Source organism: Salvelinus namaycush, chromosome 16 (genome assembly GCF_016432855.1).
Source record: "Salvelinus namaycush isolate Seneca chromosome 16, SaNama_1.0, whole genome shotgun sequence".
Taxonomy (NCBI): Eukaryota; Metazoa; Chordata; class Actinopteri; order Salmoniformes; family Salmonidae; genus Salvelinus; species Salvelinus namaycush.
Genome location: NC_052322.1, coordinates 1,073,447 through 1,091,267, shown reverse-complemented (window position 1 = coordinate 1,091,267; position 17,821 = coordinate 1,073,447). Strand labels below are relative to the sequence as shown.

Genomic DNA, 17,821 nt, shown 5'->3' with positions numbered 1-17,821 from the left:
TATGTTAACTTGTTTCTTTCTCCATTTAAGAGAGCTTGCACTTTTGTCACTAGTGAGTGTCATGCTTTCCTCAAGTTTTTGGACGTGTCTTTTTTATGCCTCATCTCATATTCAACTGTGTAGCTTTAAGTTACAATTGATAATTTTATTGAAGTATTGATGTCTGCTGATGTGTAATTCAGACAATCTTACACAAAAAAAATATCCTGAGTGCGCTGCTACAAATTGCATTAAAATACACACACACATACCAAATGTGAAAGACAAACCATTTTATTGGACTTATCCTATGCAAGACCATAAATCTATCCCAGTAACATTAGTTATTTTATAACATTGCATAAAACATGGAATTAGTCAGAAGTGACTGATGTAGTGATGACATCATGATAATCTTTGATATCAACAGCATCATCATTCTGATTAAGGAATAAATAAATTCCATCTACTCTGGAATAATAGGCCTAAATGTGACCGTCTTCCATCATGCATTGCAGTGTTCTGTGATGAAGTAACCAGCTGACTCATAATATACTGGGAACTTGACTGGATACTTTGGTGCACAAAATAATTGTTATTTCTCCATGGCATGTAGTCTAGCAGTGAGAAGCAGGATGCTGCTGAGGAAGTAGTGCAGCCAGCTTATACAGGTCAGACCAGAGTACACAGACTGCTAAGGTTAAGATGGAACCAAGCAAACTAAACCTAAAAATAATCTCACTGCAACAAACCTCAGACCAAAACTAGTCTCATCGAGCTGCCTGAGCTAGTCACCATTCCACTGATAATCACTATCACAAAAAAAAAGTCCCAAATTAAATTCTCACAATTTGGACAGTACCATTTAAATTTACATAGTCTGTCCTCAAGAGATTACTTGCACTTTAACATTGAAGTGGTAGCAAACCACTTTGAAATGTATATGATATGTAAACATAAGTTAACAGTAACTATTAACATGCGTTTAAAATTAATCTGGAGTGGGGAGTGCTTGTTTTCTTTGCTCCAGTCAAAACAAGTCAGTATCTGTTAAGGTATGCGAGGGTGTGCAAGATCTCTGGAAGGCTTCAGAATACTATAGCAAATGTAAACATAGCATAGCGCCGGCAAAACACCCGCTCTTATTTGATTGAACTTCTTTGCAGATTTAATAATTTCCACTTTATAAGCCCTTGTGTGTATATAAAAAAAAAAAAAGTGCATCCATCCAATAACCTTTAATTATATAAAATGATTACGTGAAAAGAATGTGGGTGTGTGTGAACGGAGTTATGTCTGTGTCCTGCTGCACAAAGTGTGCCTGCAGCCAGAAATGTAGTTGTTTTCTTATCCCGACACTGAAAGTGAATGTGTAAGCTGCACATAAAACATTGTATTTGGTCGTCACTGCATGGGAAAAGGCAACACTATCAAAAGTTAGAAGTGAATGAAATATCGAACAGAGCAATGCCAGATCTCAGGCCAGAAACAACTCACTGTATATATTAAAAATAAATGTAAAAAGTCCTGAAATGCAGTATTTCCCCTTAAGTGTTGCAGGATAAGGAAAGCATTGTGCACAGTGTTCCTCCTATTGTAGAGCTTGAAACGCTGTATGAAGTCTACACAATACAAAATGCCTCAAAGAATGTGTAGCCTTGCAAGACAAAACACATCTTTGTACAACTTAACAGTCAACGTCTGAGCCAAGGTATATTTCCTCTTATTGGATATCAAAAGACGTTCCAGGTGTTGTTCTAACTAAAACAGATATTGAGCATCAACAACTGAAGTCCTGATTTACAAATCTTAATATGCAGACCTCTGTACAAACATCGCAAAACTCGAGTCAACATAATTTAAATTGTCAAGACTTTCTAGCTTGTAATATCCAGTACAACAACGTACATTTGTAGTTGTGTTGAACTATACAGTGTACAAAACGTGCAGTTGAGTTAAATATGAATATTGGGATTTTTAGATTATGTACATCAAAAAACCTAAGGATATTAAAAGATATTCCTTCACCGTTACCATCCCCCAAAAATATTAGCAAACCCCAACCTTTCTCTAAAATATCTTACCCCCAAATAAAGACTTTATTAAACTAAATGTACCCTGTAAAAATACAGAGGATAAACCAGTTAAGGAAGTATTAAACTTGTTTGAAACCTAAATTAATTTCCCCCTAAAAAATATTTTAATCTACTGACAGTACAGGTTTAAGCTTGATAATATAGATAGACCATCATGATCCCTTAAGATTCCCTTGAGTTAGAAGGTGTAAGAAAAACTCAAAAGTAGCCCCTGAGTGAATCATTGGCCGTGTATGACCATGTTTTAAAGCATAAAATATTTAAATGATTATAATTCATAATTTGTTGGAAAACAACTTGTCACTAATTCAAAAAAATCCAGTTTAACTGTACAGGCACAAAAAGTCTGTAAACAGACTTATTTACATAATAAAATATAAAATGGAGTAAAAACAAACAAAATGTAAGTCCCTCTCGACTAATGTCTTCTCGGTTGAGTGAAAGGGTCTTCCTCGTCAATGATATGTTTGCATCGTTATACCTGGAGCTTGTAATACTGATCCGTCACATTCGGGATCCCCTCTCCTGAAGAATCTGCAAATGCAAAAGGAATTAAAAATCAGTTAATGTGAAAATAAAATGTAAAAACAGATTCCTGCAATTACCTAACTGTAAATAAGAAACTATACTACAGCAGGCTCATCGCTAAATATGACGGGCATACAGTATGTTAGAAGTAATGAATGTGATCTTTAAGTCTGGTATCTGCGAATGGGTCACACACACACACAGGAGTAGAGGGAAAGGACATGTTTCGGGGTTTTCTAAGCTAACCACACCATCCATGCCAGCTATATAAAGCAAATACACTGAGTGTACAAAACATTAAGGACACCTGCTCTTTCCATGACTGACCAGGTGAAAGCTATGATCCCTTATTTATGTCACTTGTTGAATCCACTTCAAATCAAAGTAGTTGAAGGGGAGTAGACAAGTTAAAGAAGGATTTTTAAGCCTGGAGACAGATTGTGTGCCATACAGAGGGTGATGGGCAAGACAAAAGATTTAAGTGCCTTTGAACGGGGTATGGTAGTATGTGCCAGGCGCACCGGTTTGTCAAGAACTGCAACGCTGCTGGGGTTTTCCACACTCAACAGTTTCCCGTGTCTCTCAAGAATAGTCCACCACCCAAAGGACATCCAGCCAACTTGACACAATTGTGGGAAGCATTGGAGTCAACATGGGCCAGCATCCCTGTGGAACGCTTTAGACACCTTGTAGAGTCCATGCCCCAACGAATTGAGGCTGTTCTGATGACAAAACGGGCTGTAACTCAATATTACGAAGGTTTTCCTAATGTTCGGTATGATCAGTGTATTTGCACATGCTAAATGAAAAGCTTGACAGGTGTAGTCAACCTTGGTCCTAAAGAGTGTGTTGAACCAGACGATGTCAGAGGAAGGCCCTAAAAATTGTCAAAGACTCCAACCACCCTAGTCATAGACTGTTCTCTCTGCTACCGCACAGCAAGCGGTACCGGAGTGCCAAGTCTAGGTCCAAGAGGCTTCTAAACAGCTTCTACCCCGAAGCCATAAGACTCCTGAACAGCTAATGAAATGGCTACCCAGACTATTTGCATTGCCCCCCCCCCCCCCTTCTACTCTGTTATTATCTATGCATAGTCACTTTAATAGCTCTACCTACATGTACATATTACCTCGACACCAGTGCCCCCACACATTGACTCTGTACCCCCAGTATATAGCCCCGCTATTGTCATTTACTACTGCTCTTTAATTATTTGCAATTCTTTTTTTGTTGGTATTTTCTTAAAACTGCATTGTTGGTTAAGGGCTTGTAAGTAAACATTTCACTGTAAGGTCTACACCTGTTGTATTCAGAGCAGGTGACAAAATAACATTTGATTTGAAAGACGAAGTGACAAAGCCTGACAGGACCAAAATCCCAGACACAATCCTCTCATGGACCAGGGTTACAAGCACCAGGGTTACAAGCACCAGGGTTACAAGCACCAGGGCAAAGACGCATGGTGGAGTTATGGAAAGAAAAAGGTAAGAATACGAGTCGAAAGAAAGGAGGGGCAGGAGTTAGGAGGGCAGCAGAGCTGAGCTCTCACCGTTGAGTCATAAGTGCTCAACCCTAATCAGAGTCATTCATATCATAATCCGTCTCTTCATCTTCACTCTGAGCAACATGCAGCATGCAAATGGCACAGGAAGAAGACAAGTCTTTACAAGAACGAAAATGAATGGGGAGAAAATGTCAAGGGTAAAGTTGGGGGGGGGGGGGGGGGACACACAACATATGGGGTTGTGTAAATGTTACAAAAACATTCACCTTCCAACTAACTAACATCAGTCCAATGAAGACTCTCCGACTGGGGATGCATCACTAACCAGGTTTCCATCCAACCATTCCATGCAAATAAATTACCTGATGCATAAAAACTCGCAACAGGGCTGACGGAAACAGCAGATATGTGTAAAATTTCCCATTGTCGACAAAACATTCTAGACAAAGTGGGATAATATTTTGGTCGGTGAAATTGTTTTTTGTGACAATTGCTGTGGAAACTCCTTTACTCCTCTACTGGATGTAGTCTATCACAGTGCCATCCATTTTGTCACCAAAGCCCCATACACTACCCACCACTGCGACCTGTACGCTCTCGTTGGTTGGCCCTCGCTTCATACTCGTCGCTAAACCCACTGGCTACAGGTTATCTACAAGTCTCTGCTAGGTAAAGCCCCACCTTATCTCGGCTCACTGGTCACCATAGCAGCACCCACTCGTAGCACGCGCTCCAGCAGGTATATCTCACTGGTCACCCCCAAAGCCAATTCCCCCTTTGGTCGCCTTTCCTTCCAGTTCTCTGCTGCCCATAACTGGAACGAACTGCAAAAATCACTGAAGCTGGAGACTCATATCTCCCTCACTAGCTTTAAGCACCAGCTGTCAGAGCAGCTCACAGATCACTGCACCTGTACATAGCCCATCTGTAAACAGCACATCTACCTCATCCCTATACTGTATTTATTTATCTTGCTCCTTTGCATCCCAGTATCTCTACTTGCACATCTATCATTCCAGTGTTTAATTGCTATGTTGTAATTACTTCGCCACCACGGCCTATTTATTGCCTTAACTCCCTCATTTTGCACTCACTGTATATAGACTTTGTTTCATTTTTTCTACTGTATGTTTTGTTTATTCCATGTGTAACTCTGTGTTGTATGTGTCGAATTGCTATGCTTTATCTTGGCCAGGTCGCAGTTGCAAATGAGAACTTGTTCTCAACTAGCCTACCTAGTTAAATAAAGGTGAAATAAAAAATATATTATATATATTTTTTATTTTTAAGATCGCACATTTGGACATTGACGGGTCGGAGGGAAGGCTACTTTCACATCTAGTAAGATTCACTTGCAATCGAGCCGATATGCCCTCTCTTAAGTGGTCTCTGTGAATGCTTTGATCCGTACCAAAGTGACATTTAAATCTGACTGAATCTAAGACTTCTTGGGGGCTTTCACACCAAATTGTTTGGGAGCGATTTCCCCCTTCGTTTGGACTGGTGTGAACACTATCCGGAGTGCACTAAACAATGCATCATGGTTCACACAAAAATGGCGGTCTTGGTCAGATTCCATTTGTACCATGGTACGGTTAGCTGCAGGTGTGAATGCAGTCTTGACCAAACAGAGGAAAATAACCAGAGGCGTGCAGTAGGCCGATTATTGGTTGTTTGACTAAGCATTTGATGAAATGCAAGCAGAAGCCCATCATAACTTAATATTTCTGAAACATTGTAAGTAGCACTGCATTTATGGGCGCATCTGATGCAGATTAGGGAAGACTGGAGCTATAGCCTTCAAGTAAGATTCACTTGCAATCGAGCCGATATGCCTTCTCTCATTGCCTGCCTGCCCACCTCCCCATTTACCTCAGAGAGGCTATTGTGCCATTTTCTCCCACATGTTGTTGGAAGACCAAAGCGAAAGTCATATGATGTTTGGGGACACACAAGCTATGCTTCTTGATAGTCAGACGGATTTAACGTTAGAATTTTTCTCCAATAAACAAATTACTTGCATGAACACGTGTTTTCTTTGGTGGGGAATTTTAGTTTGTTTGACATTTGGCAATATGAAACGAAACGAACCAAAATGGAAAAAATACAACAACAAATAATCTAATTGATTCGAACTATAGCTCAAAACTGTGCGAAAACACCCTTAAAAATCGCAGCCTATTTGCACGAATTCAATAGAATTACCAAATCTGGGACTAGAAGGAGCCTGATGAAAATAAGTGAGTGAAGCATGCCCTGGAGGACTGGGCACACATGGGGACCTGCAGATGGGACTAGTAATTCCCACAACTAGGCCTACTACTTTCATCCAAAAGCCATCAGAAGGTCCTACTAACATGGATATTTGATTTTGGGGGGGGGGGGGTTCGGTCTAAGGTCAAATCTAACATTACATCAATCGTGTAATACTGGAAAAATGCACTTAGGCCTGAGCGTCGTCTGACTGATAACTTTACACTAAACAGAACTGTCCTTTTGATTTAGACACAAAATTGTTGAAAGTATATGTTAACTGCTATGAAAAAGGACTTCGCTTGATTCAATGAAGGCTAATTCAATCGCTAACCTAACTAATTGACCAATGTTTTATACTTTTCAGAAAATACAAAAACTCACATTTATCAATGTATTACTCTGTGCAGCAGTCCAAACCCATCTTCTTTCAAATTGACTCCTCTATGAGCGTTTACGTCAGCAAACCAGGGCCATTTATCACTGTCCCATAGAAGCAGGGTTAGTAAATGTGGTACATTTAGACATCCAGAACAAGCCACTATTCAGACAAGCTTGTCATGGAATTCTCACTTGCCTGACTGCCGGTGTTCACACTCACCTTGGCTTTCTCACTGGGCTCACTGTTTGTGCCGTATGATTGGTTGTGCAGCTCCTTGGAGACCACACAAAGGAACTCAGATTGGTCTTCGTTTCCGTAGTTATAAGAGGAGCCAATGCTGACCAGCTGGGGGGGGTGAGAGGAGAGAGAGCGAGCACACAGAAATAATTAGCTTCAGAGACAAAATGAGGACAGAAAGTGGGTTACAGTGTACTTAGATAACAGAAATGTGATGAGTTTGAACAGTAATAAAAAGCATTAGATAATAGGTAGAAAACGTGACAGAGCTTGAAACAGTTCAGAACACAAAATGTGAATTGGCTATAGGCTTCGGTAATATACCGTACACCGGGGTATTTGGAATTAGCCACTAGATGGTTTTCAAAACTATTTTAAGTTTTTTTTATAATAATAAATGTGAATATTTGTAGCTACATTTAAGTAAATACCTGCAGTCAACTTGTGCGATACGTTAGGCGATAAAGATTGCGTTCTTCATTTCACCGGTCACAACTTTTCATTATGAAGCTTACTGGTAGTCCCCAATCACATGGCGTTTGTTTACAAGCAACCAATGAAGAGAGACCAGAGCATTGTGAGTCACTCACTGTTGTGCAGCCAGGTGATCTAGTTACAGTATGGAATTCACAACTAAAATGTCAGAGTGCACCCATCAGACCAACTCCTTGAATTGCCAACTCCTGTCACCTAATTTATTTAATATTAAGTGAGAGTACTGTATTTATACTTGGAATATCATTTTTCAACAGGCAACGTTCACAAATAGCTGGAGTGGGTCTTTAAAGGGTTAACTTTTTAAGGACAAATAAAACTTAGACAGGGAAAACAAATTGTTAAACAAACATGCAGACGGTGAGGTGATGTCATGCAAATCAACGCGGAGTACTTCGGCCTACAAAATACATATGACAATGTCAGACAAACAACTGTTCCTCCTCTTAGTCGAATGCTATTAACTTGTGTTCAGCCAGTCAGTATGTGTACAGTACAGTTTACTCTGTGGGTGTGCATGTCTCGACATGCACAGCCTCATTAGCCACTTCTGCAGGAGCCGTGTTGTTCCCAAGAGATGTCTCACACAGGAGGCAAGAGTATTAAGCTACTCTATATTGATGCTAAATGTTATAGCTACTGTACCAAGTACAACCAGTCTCAGTTCTCACCCATCGCGATACCCATTCAAGTCCAATGATATGGTCAAAACCTCAACCTCACTTGAACCCAAATATGTCTTAAAGTGCAGTCAACTTGCAGATCACTTGTTTTCTGAGGTAACTTTGAATAAGCATTCATACACCAAAGACCGCTGCACCACTCGGCAGCCTAAGGCACTGCATCTCAGTACTAGAGGCGTCATTACAGATCCTGGTTCGACTACAGGCGGAATTGCAACTGGCCGTGATTGGGAGTCCCATAGGGCGACACACAATTGGCCCAGCGTCGTTCGGGTTTGGCCGGGGTAGGCGTCATTGTAAATAATAATTTGTTCTTAACTGACTTGCCTAGTAAAAATAAAGTTTTATTTTAATTTTTTAAGTACATTAATTTAAAAAACGTGATTCAAGAACCTTTCTCAACCAACCTAGCGTGGGTGATCCGTGGACATAGCAAGAGTATTTAGAAACCTAAAAGGCAGCCCAGGATCTGGTTCAGTAGCACAGATTGAAGAAAAAGATCAGAAAAGGGTGTGAAACTGGGCGGTACTATCTGAACTTCTCCAATAAAAAAAAACGTCTTCATTTTCTGTTGGAAAACGTGCCATAATGAACAACCCAGGACTGAGTGGCTCTGAATGAGGAGTAATTGGTTACATATCCCCAGACAACTAGGCTCACTGCTGCTGAGCCTTAAGCTTAGGTCAAGTATGTGTTTTAAGGGGTTTCCCGTCTGACCCTTGTAAGACTATTAGTAACATTCCAGCTGTCTGGGAGATCCAGTGATCCTCTCCCCACAGGGACAGGGGCCAGGGGAGACTCAATCAGTGCTTACCCACTCACACACTTGCAGTCCAAATTCTTTCAAGAGCGTTAAGTGCTTGACCAAAATGACAAATTTGAATCTGGAAAACTAAGTGCTTTGGAACGTACCACTAACAGAATCCATGTTTAAACTACAATGTATAGCCTAATCAGGCTTCAATATATTCCTTCACTCGTCAACTAGCATACAGTGTATTCAGAAAGTATTCAGACCCCTTGACTTTTCCCACATTGCAGCCTTGTTTAAAAATTACATTTCCCCCCTTAATCTACACACAATAGCAAAACAAAAAAAACCGTTTAGAATTTTTTGCAAATGTATAAAAAAACAAATCTGAAATAAATCACATTTACATAAGTATTCAGACCCTTTACTCAGTACTTTGTTTAAGCACCTTCAGCAGCAATTACAGTCGAGTCTTCTTGGGTATGAGGCTACAAGCTTGGCACACCTGTATTTCTGGAGTTTCTCCCATTCTCTCTGCAGATCCTCTCAAGCTCTGTCAGGTTGGATGGGGAGCGTTGCTGCACAGCTATTTTCAGGTCTCTCCAGAGATGTTCGATCGGGTTCAAGTCTGGGCCACTCAAGGACATTCAGAGACTTGTCCCAAAGCCACTCCTGCGTCGTCTTGGCTGTGTGCTTAGGGTCATTGTCCTGTTGAAAGGTGAACCTTCACCCCAGTCAGAGGTCCTGAGGGCTCTGGAGAGGTTTTCATCAAGGATCTCTGTACTTTGCTCCGCTCATCTTTAGTTCAATCCTGATTAGTCTCCCAGTCCCTGCTGCTGAAACACATCCTCACAGCATGATGCTGCCACCACCACGCTTCACCGTAGGGATGGTGCCAGGTTTCCTCCAGACGTGACGCTTTGGCATTGTAGGCCAAAGAGTCCAATCTTGGTTTCATCAGACAAGAGAATCTTGTTTCTCATGGTCCGAGAGAGTCTTTAGGGGCCTTTTGGCAAACTCCAAGCGGGCTGTAATGTGCCTCCGATCTCCACAGAGGAACTCTGTCAGAGTGACCATTGGGTTTTTGGTCACCTCCCTGACCAAGGCCCTTCTTCCCCGATTGCTCAGTTTGGCTGGGCGGTCAGCTCTAGGAAGTCTTGGTGGTTCCAAACTTCTTCCATTTAAGAATGATGGAGGCCACTGTTCTTGGGGACCTTCAATGCTGTAGAAATGTTTTGATGAATTTACTACAGGTGGACTCCAATCAATTTGTAGAAACATCAAGGATGATCAATGGAAATAGGATTCGCCTGAGCTCAATTTCAAGTCTCATAGCAAAGTGTTTGAATACTTATGTAAATAAGGTATGTCCATTTTTAATGAATAAAAAAAACATTTTGCTTTGTCATTATGGGGTATTGTGTGTAGATTGAGGATTTTTTTTATAATTTTTTTTTTAGAATAAGGCTGTAACGTAACAAAATGTGGACAAAAATCCAGGGTTCTGAATACTTTGAATGCACTGTGTTAAAGATTAAACATGGTCCCAAAAATGTCCTCTTAAGACAATACATTGTCAAGACAAACATGTAAATAACAAGGAGTATTACCAGAAAACAAAATGTGAAGGGGGAGGAGATAGTCAGACACAAAGGGTGCCGTGTTCACTTGGGTCCTTTGTCGGACAAACAGTACACATCTTAAAATCAACTCAAAATGGCCACCTCGTATGCATAACGCTGGGATACACAGAGGCCAAAAGGGTTGTGAGGTACATAGGAGACATGCAGTCACCAGCCCAAGGACAGAACATTGTGGGACACACCTTTCCGCTGTGGTTTGGGAAAGTAGAGTCCTCCACTTTCACAATTCAGCAGAAACTGACTGCTGGGCCCACCCATAACCTATACTGACAAGCTGCAACAACCAACTCAGAGCACAGAGGGATGCCCAGATCACATATAAGACACAGAAGAAAAAAAAGGACTATTTCAAATTAATGGATTGGATTGTTTGGGTGATATGAGGATTACGGGGTGAGGGAAGTACAAATAAAGAACATTTGTCTCCTTGTGGTGGGAGGCAGCGTTACCTGCTCAAACTTCCAGCCGTCTGACATTGTGGACACCATCTGGGTGAGCTCCTCCTCTTGGCACTGCAGCACCCGGTACACATGCTTCACTGGAGCCTGGGGAGAGAGTGAGAGCTTTACCCCGACCCATATGCATTGGGTGTATAACACATTAGGACGTCCACCCATGTTGCTCAAAATGACAAAATAAACATTTAGATAATGCTACTGCATCGAAACAGAACATGCAACTTAAGTAATGAAGCAGCCAATAAAAAGTAATCTTCGGAAATTTGCCAACGTGCACTTCGACACCGGTGCCCCTGCACATTGACTGACCCGGTACCCCCTGCTATTGTTATTTACTGCTGCTCTTTAATTATTTGTTATCGCTTACTTTTTTTTTGTTGTATTTTCTTAACAGCATTGTTGGTTAAGGCCTTGTAAGTAAGCATTTCACTGTCACCTGTTGTATTCGGTGCGTGTGACAAATAACATTTGATTTTGATTTGAAAACACCATTCTAAACAGGCAACCGGATATCGGTTCCATATGCAACAACTAGGATCGGTTGCTAATATGACTAGGATTGTGCCTTTGGCTGCTGGACAATGAAATAAAGTTGATATGAAAACCAATAGAACAGGATATAAATGGCATAGCGGTGAGTCCAATAGGGAAGTAAAGGTACATCTGTCTACACAGAAATAGAATCATTCAAAATACTGCAACAGAAAGCATGACCGCCACAAAGGAATCGAGGATCATTAGCTTCTTTAAAAAAAAACTGCTGTGGATTGTTTCAAATCACAATAGACCTAGCTGATTATTCAGCTGCAGCTGTCAGTGAAAAGCATCTAAAATGTGTGAAGATGTGTCTTGATTCTAATTTAAAATGTTGAGACAAAAAAGGGGAGGGGTGTGTGGCGAAGATATAGACGAGTCTCTCTCCAGAATGGGTCAGCTGTCTCCCACCAATTCTTGCACATTCATTGGGCGACTCGTATACCCTTGGATCATGTACCATTTTTGGAGTGGAAACATTATTTGCAGAGTTCACAACCTGCTACACTTGTGAGAAACAAGTTTTGGTTTAGTTCATTACCATTTACCAGATTTGTCTTTTGTTTGGAGTGGTTCATGTGAGCAATGAGCATGTCTGCTTTCTATGTCCTGATAATGTTGAGGGAGCATGAGTGCCTGAGCACGCATAGAAGTACCTGGCCTGCTGCGCGGAAATGTAGGAAAGTGTTTTTTTTAACATCCATTGCGAACGATATATTAAAAAAAAGATATAATTCCTGGGCCTCCCAAGTGGCACAGCGATCTAAGGAACTACATCGCAGTGCTAGATTCGTTACTACAGCCCCCGGGTTCATTCCCAGGCGGTGCCACAACCGGCCGTGGCTGGGAGTCCCATAGGACGGCACACAATTGGCCCAGCGTCGTCTGGGTTAGGGGAGGGTTTGGCCGGGGATGCTTTATTTGTCTCATCGCTCCCTAGAACTCCTTCTGACGGGCCGAGTTCCTGCAGGCTGAACGGTGTTTCTGCCGACACATTGGTGCGGCTGGCATCCGGGTTAAGCTGGTGGCTGTTAAGGAGTGTGGTTAGGCGGACGCATGACTCCACCTTCGCCTCTCCTGAGCCCGTTGGGGAGTTGCAGCGATCAGACAAGATCGAGAGAAAAAAAAGGGGGGGGGGGGGTAAAATACAATACACACAGTCAAAAGTCTGGACACCTACTCATTCAAGGGTTTTAATTTATTTCCACTAGAATAATAGTGAAGACATCAACACTATGAAATAACACATGTAATCATGTACTAAGCAAAAAAAGTGTTCTTCAAAGTAACCACCCTTTGCCTTGACAGCTTTGCACACTCTTGGCACTCAACCAGCTTAACCTGGAATGCTTTTCCAACAGTCTTGAAGAAGGAGTTCCAACATATGCAAAGCACTTGTTGGCTACATTTCCTTCACTCTGCAGTCCAACTCATCCCAAACCATCTCAATTGGTTTGAGATCGGGTGATTGTGGAGGTCAGGTCATCTGATGCAGCACTGCATCACTCTCCTTGGTCAAATAGCCCTTACACAGCCTGGAGGTGTGTTGGCTCAATGTCCTTTCAAAAATAAATTATTGTCCCACTAAGCGCAAACCAGATGGGATGGCGTATCGCTGCAGAATGCTGTGGTAGCGATGCTGGTAAAGTGTGCCTTGAATTCTAAATAAATCCCTGGCAGGGTCACCAGCAAAGCACCACGGTGGGAACCACACGTGGAGATAACCCGTTCACCTACTCTGCGTTACAAAGACGCGGCGGTTGGAACCAAAAAAATAAAATAAAAATTTGGGACTAATCAGACCAAAAGGACAGATTTCCACCGGTCTAATGTCCATTGCTCATGTTTCTTGGCCCAAGCAAGTCTCCTTTTCTTATTAGTGTTCTTTAGTAGTGGTTTCTTTGCAGCAATTTGACCATGAAGGCCTGATTCATGCAGTCTCCTCTGAACAGTTGATGTCTGTTACTTGAACCCTGAAGCATTTATTTGGGCTGCAATTTCTAAGGCTGGTAACTCGAATGAACTTATCCTCTGCAGCAGAGGTAACTCTGGGTCTTCCTTTCCTGTGGCGGTCCTCTTGAGAGATAGTTTCATCATAGCGCTTGATGGTTTTTGCGACTGCACTTGAAGAAACTTTCAAAGTTCTTGAAATGTTCCGGATTGACTGACCTTCATGTCTTAAAGTAATGACGGACTGTCGTTTCTCTTTGCTTATTTGAGCTGTTCTTCCCATAATATGGACTTGGTCATTAACCAAATAGGGCCATCTTCTGTATACCACAACTACCTTGTCACAACACAACTAACTGATTAAGAAGGGGGGAAAAAAATCCACAAATTAACTTTTAACAAGGCACACCTAATTGAAATTAGGTTAATGGAAATGCATTCTAGGTGACAGCGAAGCTTTGAAGAATCTAAAATATATTTTGATTGTTTTAACACTTTATTGGTGACTGCATGATTCCATGTGTTATTTTATAGTTTTGATGTCTTCACTACTATTCTACAATGTAGAAAATAGTAAAAATAAAGAAAAACCCTTGAATGAGTAGGTGTGTCCAAACTTTTGACTGGCACACACACACTTGAAGTCAGAAGTTTACATACACTTAGGTTGGAGTCATTAAAACTTGTTTTTCAACTACTACAAATTTCTTGTTAACTATAGTTTTGGCAAGTCGGTTAGGACATCTACTTTGTGCATGACACAAGTAAAAAAAAAAAATCTCAAAAGAAATCAGCCAAAACCTCAACAAAAAAACATTTGTAGACCTCCACAAGTCTGGTTCATTCTTGGGAGCAATTTCCAAATGCCTGAAAGTACCATGTTCATCTGTACAAACAATAGTATGCAAGTATAAACACCATGGGACCACGCAGCCATCATACCCCTCAGGAAGGAGATGTGTTGTCTCCTAGAGATGAACGTACTTGTGCGAAAAGTGCAAATCAATCCCAAAAAAAGAACTGTTTGGCCATAATGACCATCGTTATGTTTGGAGGAAAAAGGGGGACGCTTGCAAGCCGAAGAACACCATCCCAACCGTGAAGGACGGGGGTGGCAGCATCATGTTGTGGGGGTGCTTTGCTGCAGGAGGGACTGGTGCACTTCACAAAATAGATAGAATCATGAGGGGCGAAAATTATGTGGATATATTGAAGCAACATCTCAAGACATCAGTCAGGAAGTTAAAGCTTGGTCGCAAATGGGTCTTCCAAATGGACAATGACAGCATACTTCCAAAGTTGTGGCAAAATGGCTTAAGGACAACAAAGTCATGGTATTGGAGTGGCCATCACAAAGCCCTGACCTCAATCCCATAGAACATTTGTAGGCAGAACTGAAAAAGTGTGTGTGAGCAAGGAGGCCTACAAACCTGACTCAGTTACACCAGCTCTGTCAGGAGGAATGGGCCAAAATTCACCCAACTTATTGTGGGAAGCTTGTGGAAGGCTACCCGAAACGTTTGACCCAAGTTAAACAATTTAAAAGGCAATGCTAATAAATACTAATTGAGTGTATGTAAACTTCTGACCCACTGGGAATGTGGTGAAAGAAATAAAAGCTGAAATAAATCATCCTCTACTATTATTCTGACATTTCACATTCTTAAAATTGGCCTATAGTCTGAGTTCCATGCGCTCATTTCTTTAACCACCAATGGATCACAATGTATCAATGTTGACTGAGCTTTTTGTCATTTTAATTCTGATTGCTGTGATAAACTACATGACAATGATTTTGCGAAACGAATACGTTATTATTGAAATGAAACTGTTCCACGAAAATCATAACTGGCACGCAGAACGGTAGAATAAATTGTAAACTTCCCCAAACTTGAAACTCATGAGCCCCCTATGAAGTTTTTGCCTATAGGCTACTTTGACGGGAGGTAAGACATGACTCATAATATGAAATAAAACATTCAGGTGTAAGTATTTTTTTTTAAATGCACACCGCCTCCCAACTCACATTGTAAAGTAGTGGGTTACACGATGGTATGCTGCTTCCTGCAATTGAATGGGAGGCGCGCTTCAATTACCAGTTGAGAATTAAAAACAGTAGCTCTTTTTAATCACGCACCAAAACGTCTAACACACGATTTCATTCAAAAATTGTTGCGCAATGAAAGTGCTTAAAAAAAAGCACATGTTTTACTCCAGCAAGCAACCAGCTGAGGCACTGCAGGAGAAATCCTGCTCAAAATAGCTGTATGCTGTGCGGGTGTGACAGTTTTGTTGGATAAATAAGATACACACGAAAACACAGGCCAAATTAATTCCACTAAATTATGCAAATTAACCTATAAACCAATAAGCATGATGGTCAAAATTATTTCCATCGAATGGTATTGCCATCAATTAATAAAAAGCATTATTTTGCAATGGGATTTATTTTCTCCCGGCCCTTTTGGGCAACAGTTTTATTCATCGGCTTTCTTTTTTGCTAGCAATTGAAAGTCAACGGAAACAGACAGACAGGCGCACAGAGACACGCACACAGAGACGCACACAGATACAGACACGCAGAGATACTGAAGCATGGGATGGAGCAGGTGCATTTACTCTAACAGTGGACTCAGCCAAGGTCAGGAACCCCTAAAGAGATAAAATCACAAGATGGCGCCGACAGATAGGAGCTAGAAGCAGAACTGCCCTAAGCAACTTTGCAGTATTTTGTTTTTTTGTGCACAAGCATTTCACTACACCCGCAAAACATGTGTATGTGAGTGTATGTGACAAATAAAATTGCTACGGGTTTAAAATAAATGAATACAAAATCAATAGAGCGCAATGTGTCAATTGAGAAGTTCACCTACCTGTAAAGTTTTGCAGTCACGTTCCCTGATCTTGTCCTTGAGGAGCTTTATTAATGACGTGATATTGTAGAATTCGGCTTCCTCCAAGACACCTTCAAAAACACACATTTAGAATATATCCAGGCAAAAATGATCAACATACTGAATGGCCTGCTACAGAGAATACTTGAAAGCTGACATTGGAAACCAACTGCTTCACTGTGCACCTTGGCAGTAATATGCATATCACATGCCCAGTCTTACCTTCCTCAGCCAGGTCCCTGTTGAGCACCAGCTTGCCATGCCTCAGGTAGTTCAGCACCGGCCCAAAGTATGTGGGGTCTCGGTCTATAAGATATGCACCAGTGTCATCCTGAAAATGGAACAGAAAGAAAATAAATTGAGTCGCGACTCACAATTCACCGTTGTTGGATGATGAAGTAAAGAGTAAAGAGAGGAAATCCACTGGCCAGCTGTTAGTAAAATACATAAAACCACACCAAGTATATCAGGAAACAAAAGCCCTAACATCAGCCCATATAAATGGAGAAAGCACCTGGGATTATAATCCCTGCATGGGTTGAACTTGTCACAAACACCATGGCCTTCCACAATCGATTCTAGCCTATATTCCCACAAGGACTTGGGGTTTGATCCTCATGCGCTCAAACAGTGAGCAATCCCATATTCCTGTAAGTACTGTGATTAGAACAGCATTCTCTCCTTGGGGAATGGGAGGTTAAAACAATTAGAGCAGAACGAGATTTGGAACAGGAGGCCGAATCCAGAGGGGACCAAGAGGAAAACACTACTGCACCCTCTTCAATGCAAAAACAATTAAGACTGCAGAATGCAACACAATATTACATACTGTAGGCCTACAAGACGTAACAAATTACACAACCACCCTCTTCGTTCCATTAAAACACAGAGGCATTGAGACAGTTTGTCCGCAACCTGCAAGTAACACCTGTCCCCTGAGAAGAGAATAAAAAGATAATTCAAGTAAGGATTAAATGGAAATGGTGTGGATGTCATTTACAAAAAAAAAAAAAAAAAAAATGTTGTGCAAATCCACTTAATACAACAGGATGTGTGAGTTTGCATGAAGTTTAGTATTTGACTTCAGGAGTGATCTAGACAAATTGTCTGACGCACTACAACACACGCTTAATTTTCATACTTTCCAGGCCTTGGTCACAGCCTAACAAACCTAGGCAAACTCCAACTGACACACATGCATCTATTCACAGCTACCTTCACCAGATAGACTGTCATCAAATGTTGTGAAACCCAATTAGTCTTTCCTATAATGAGAAACTGTCTCAAAGCATTCTCTATGGTGCTGAACCTGAACCTTTTTGGCTGACTGGCCTCCTTTCCATGGCAAAAATACCCCAGTGGAGCCCATGGGTTATGAACTAGCCTAAATGCTCTGAGTCCGTTTCTTGCTCTTCTGCAGACACTAAAGTTTAA

The 17,821-nt window shown here is 41.3% G+C and overlaps 1 protein-coding gene across 1 annotated transcript in view; it reads right to left on the bottom strand.

The window, feature by feature from the left end:
- Positions 1–252: 252 nt before the first annotated feature.
- The window catches only part of LOC120060885 (BTB/POZ domain-containing protein KCTD5-like), a 43,298-nt gene continuing 25,729 nt past the window's right edge, over positions 253–17,821 (bottom strand). The window contains exons 2-6 of the mRNA XM_039010296.1: positions 16,610–16,718; positions 16,367–16,458; positions 11,001–11,096; positions 6,962–7,087; positions 253–2,609 (exon numbers count right to left, since the gene is read on the bottom strand). Coding sequence (XP_038866224.1) covers positions 2,580–2,609; positions 6,962–7,087; positions 11,001–11,096; positions 16,367–16,458; positions 16,610–16,718 — 453 coding nt within the window. The 3' untranslated portion in view covers positions 253–2,579. The remainder of the gene's footprint in view (positions 2,610–6,961; positions 7,088–11,000; positions 11,097–16,366; positions 16,459–16,609; positions 16,719–17,821) is intronic.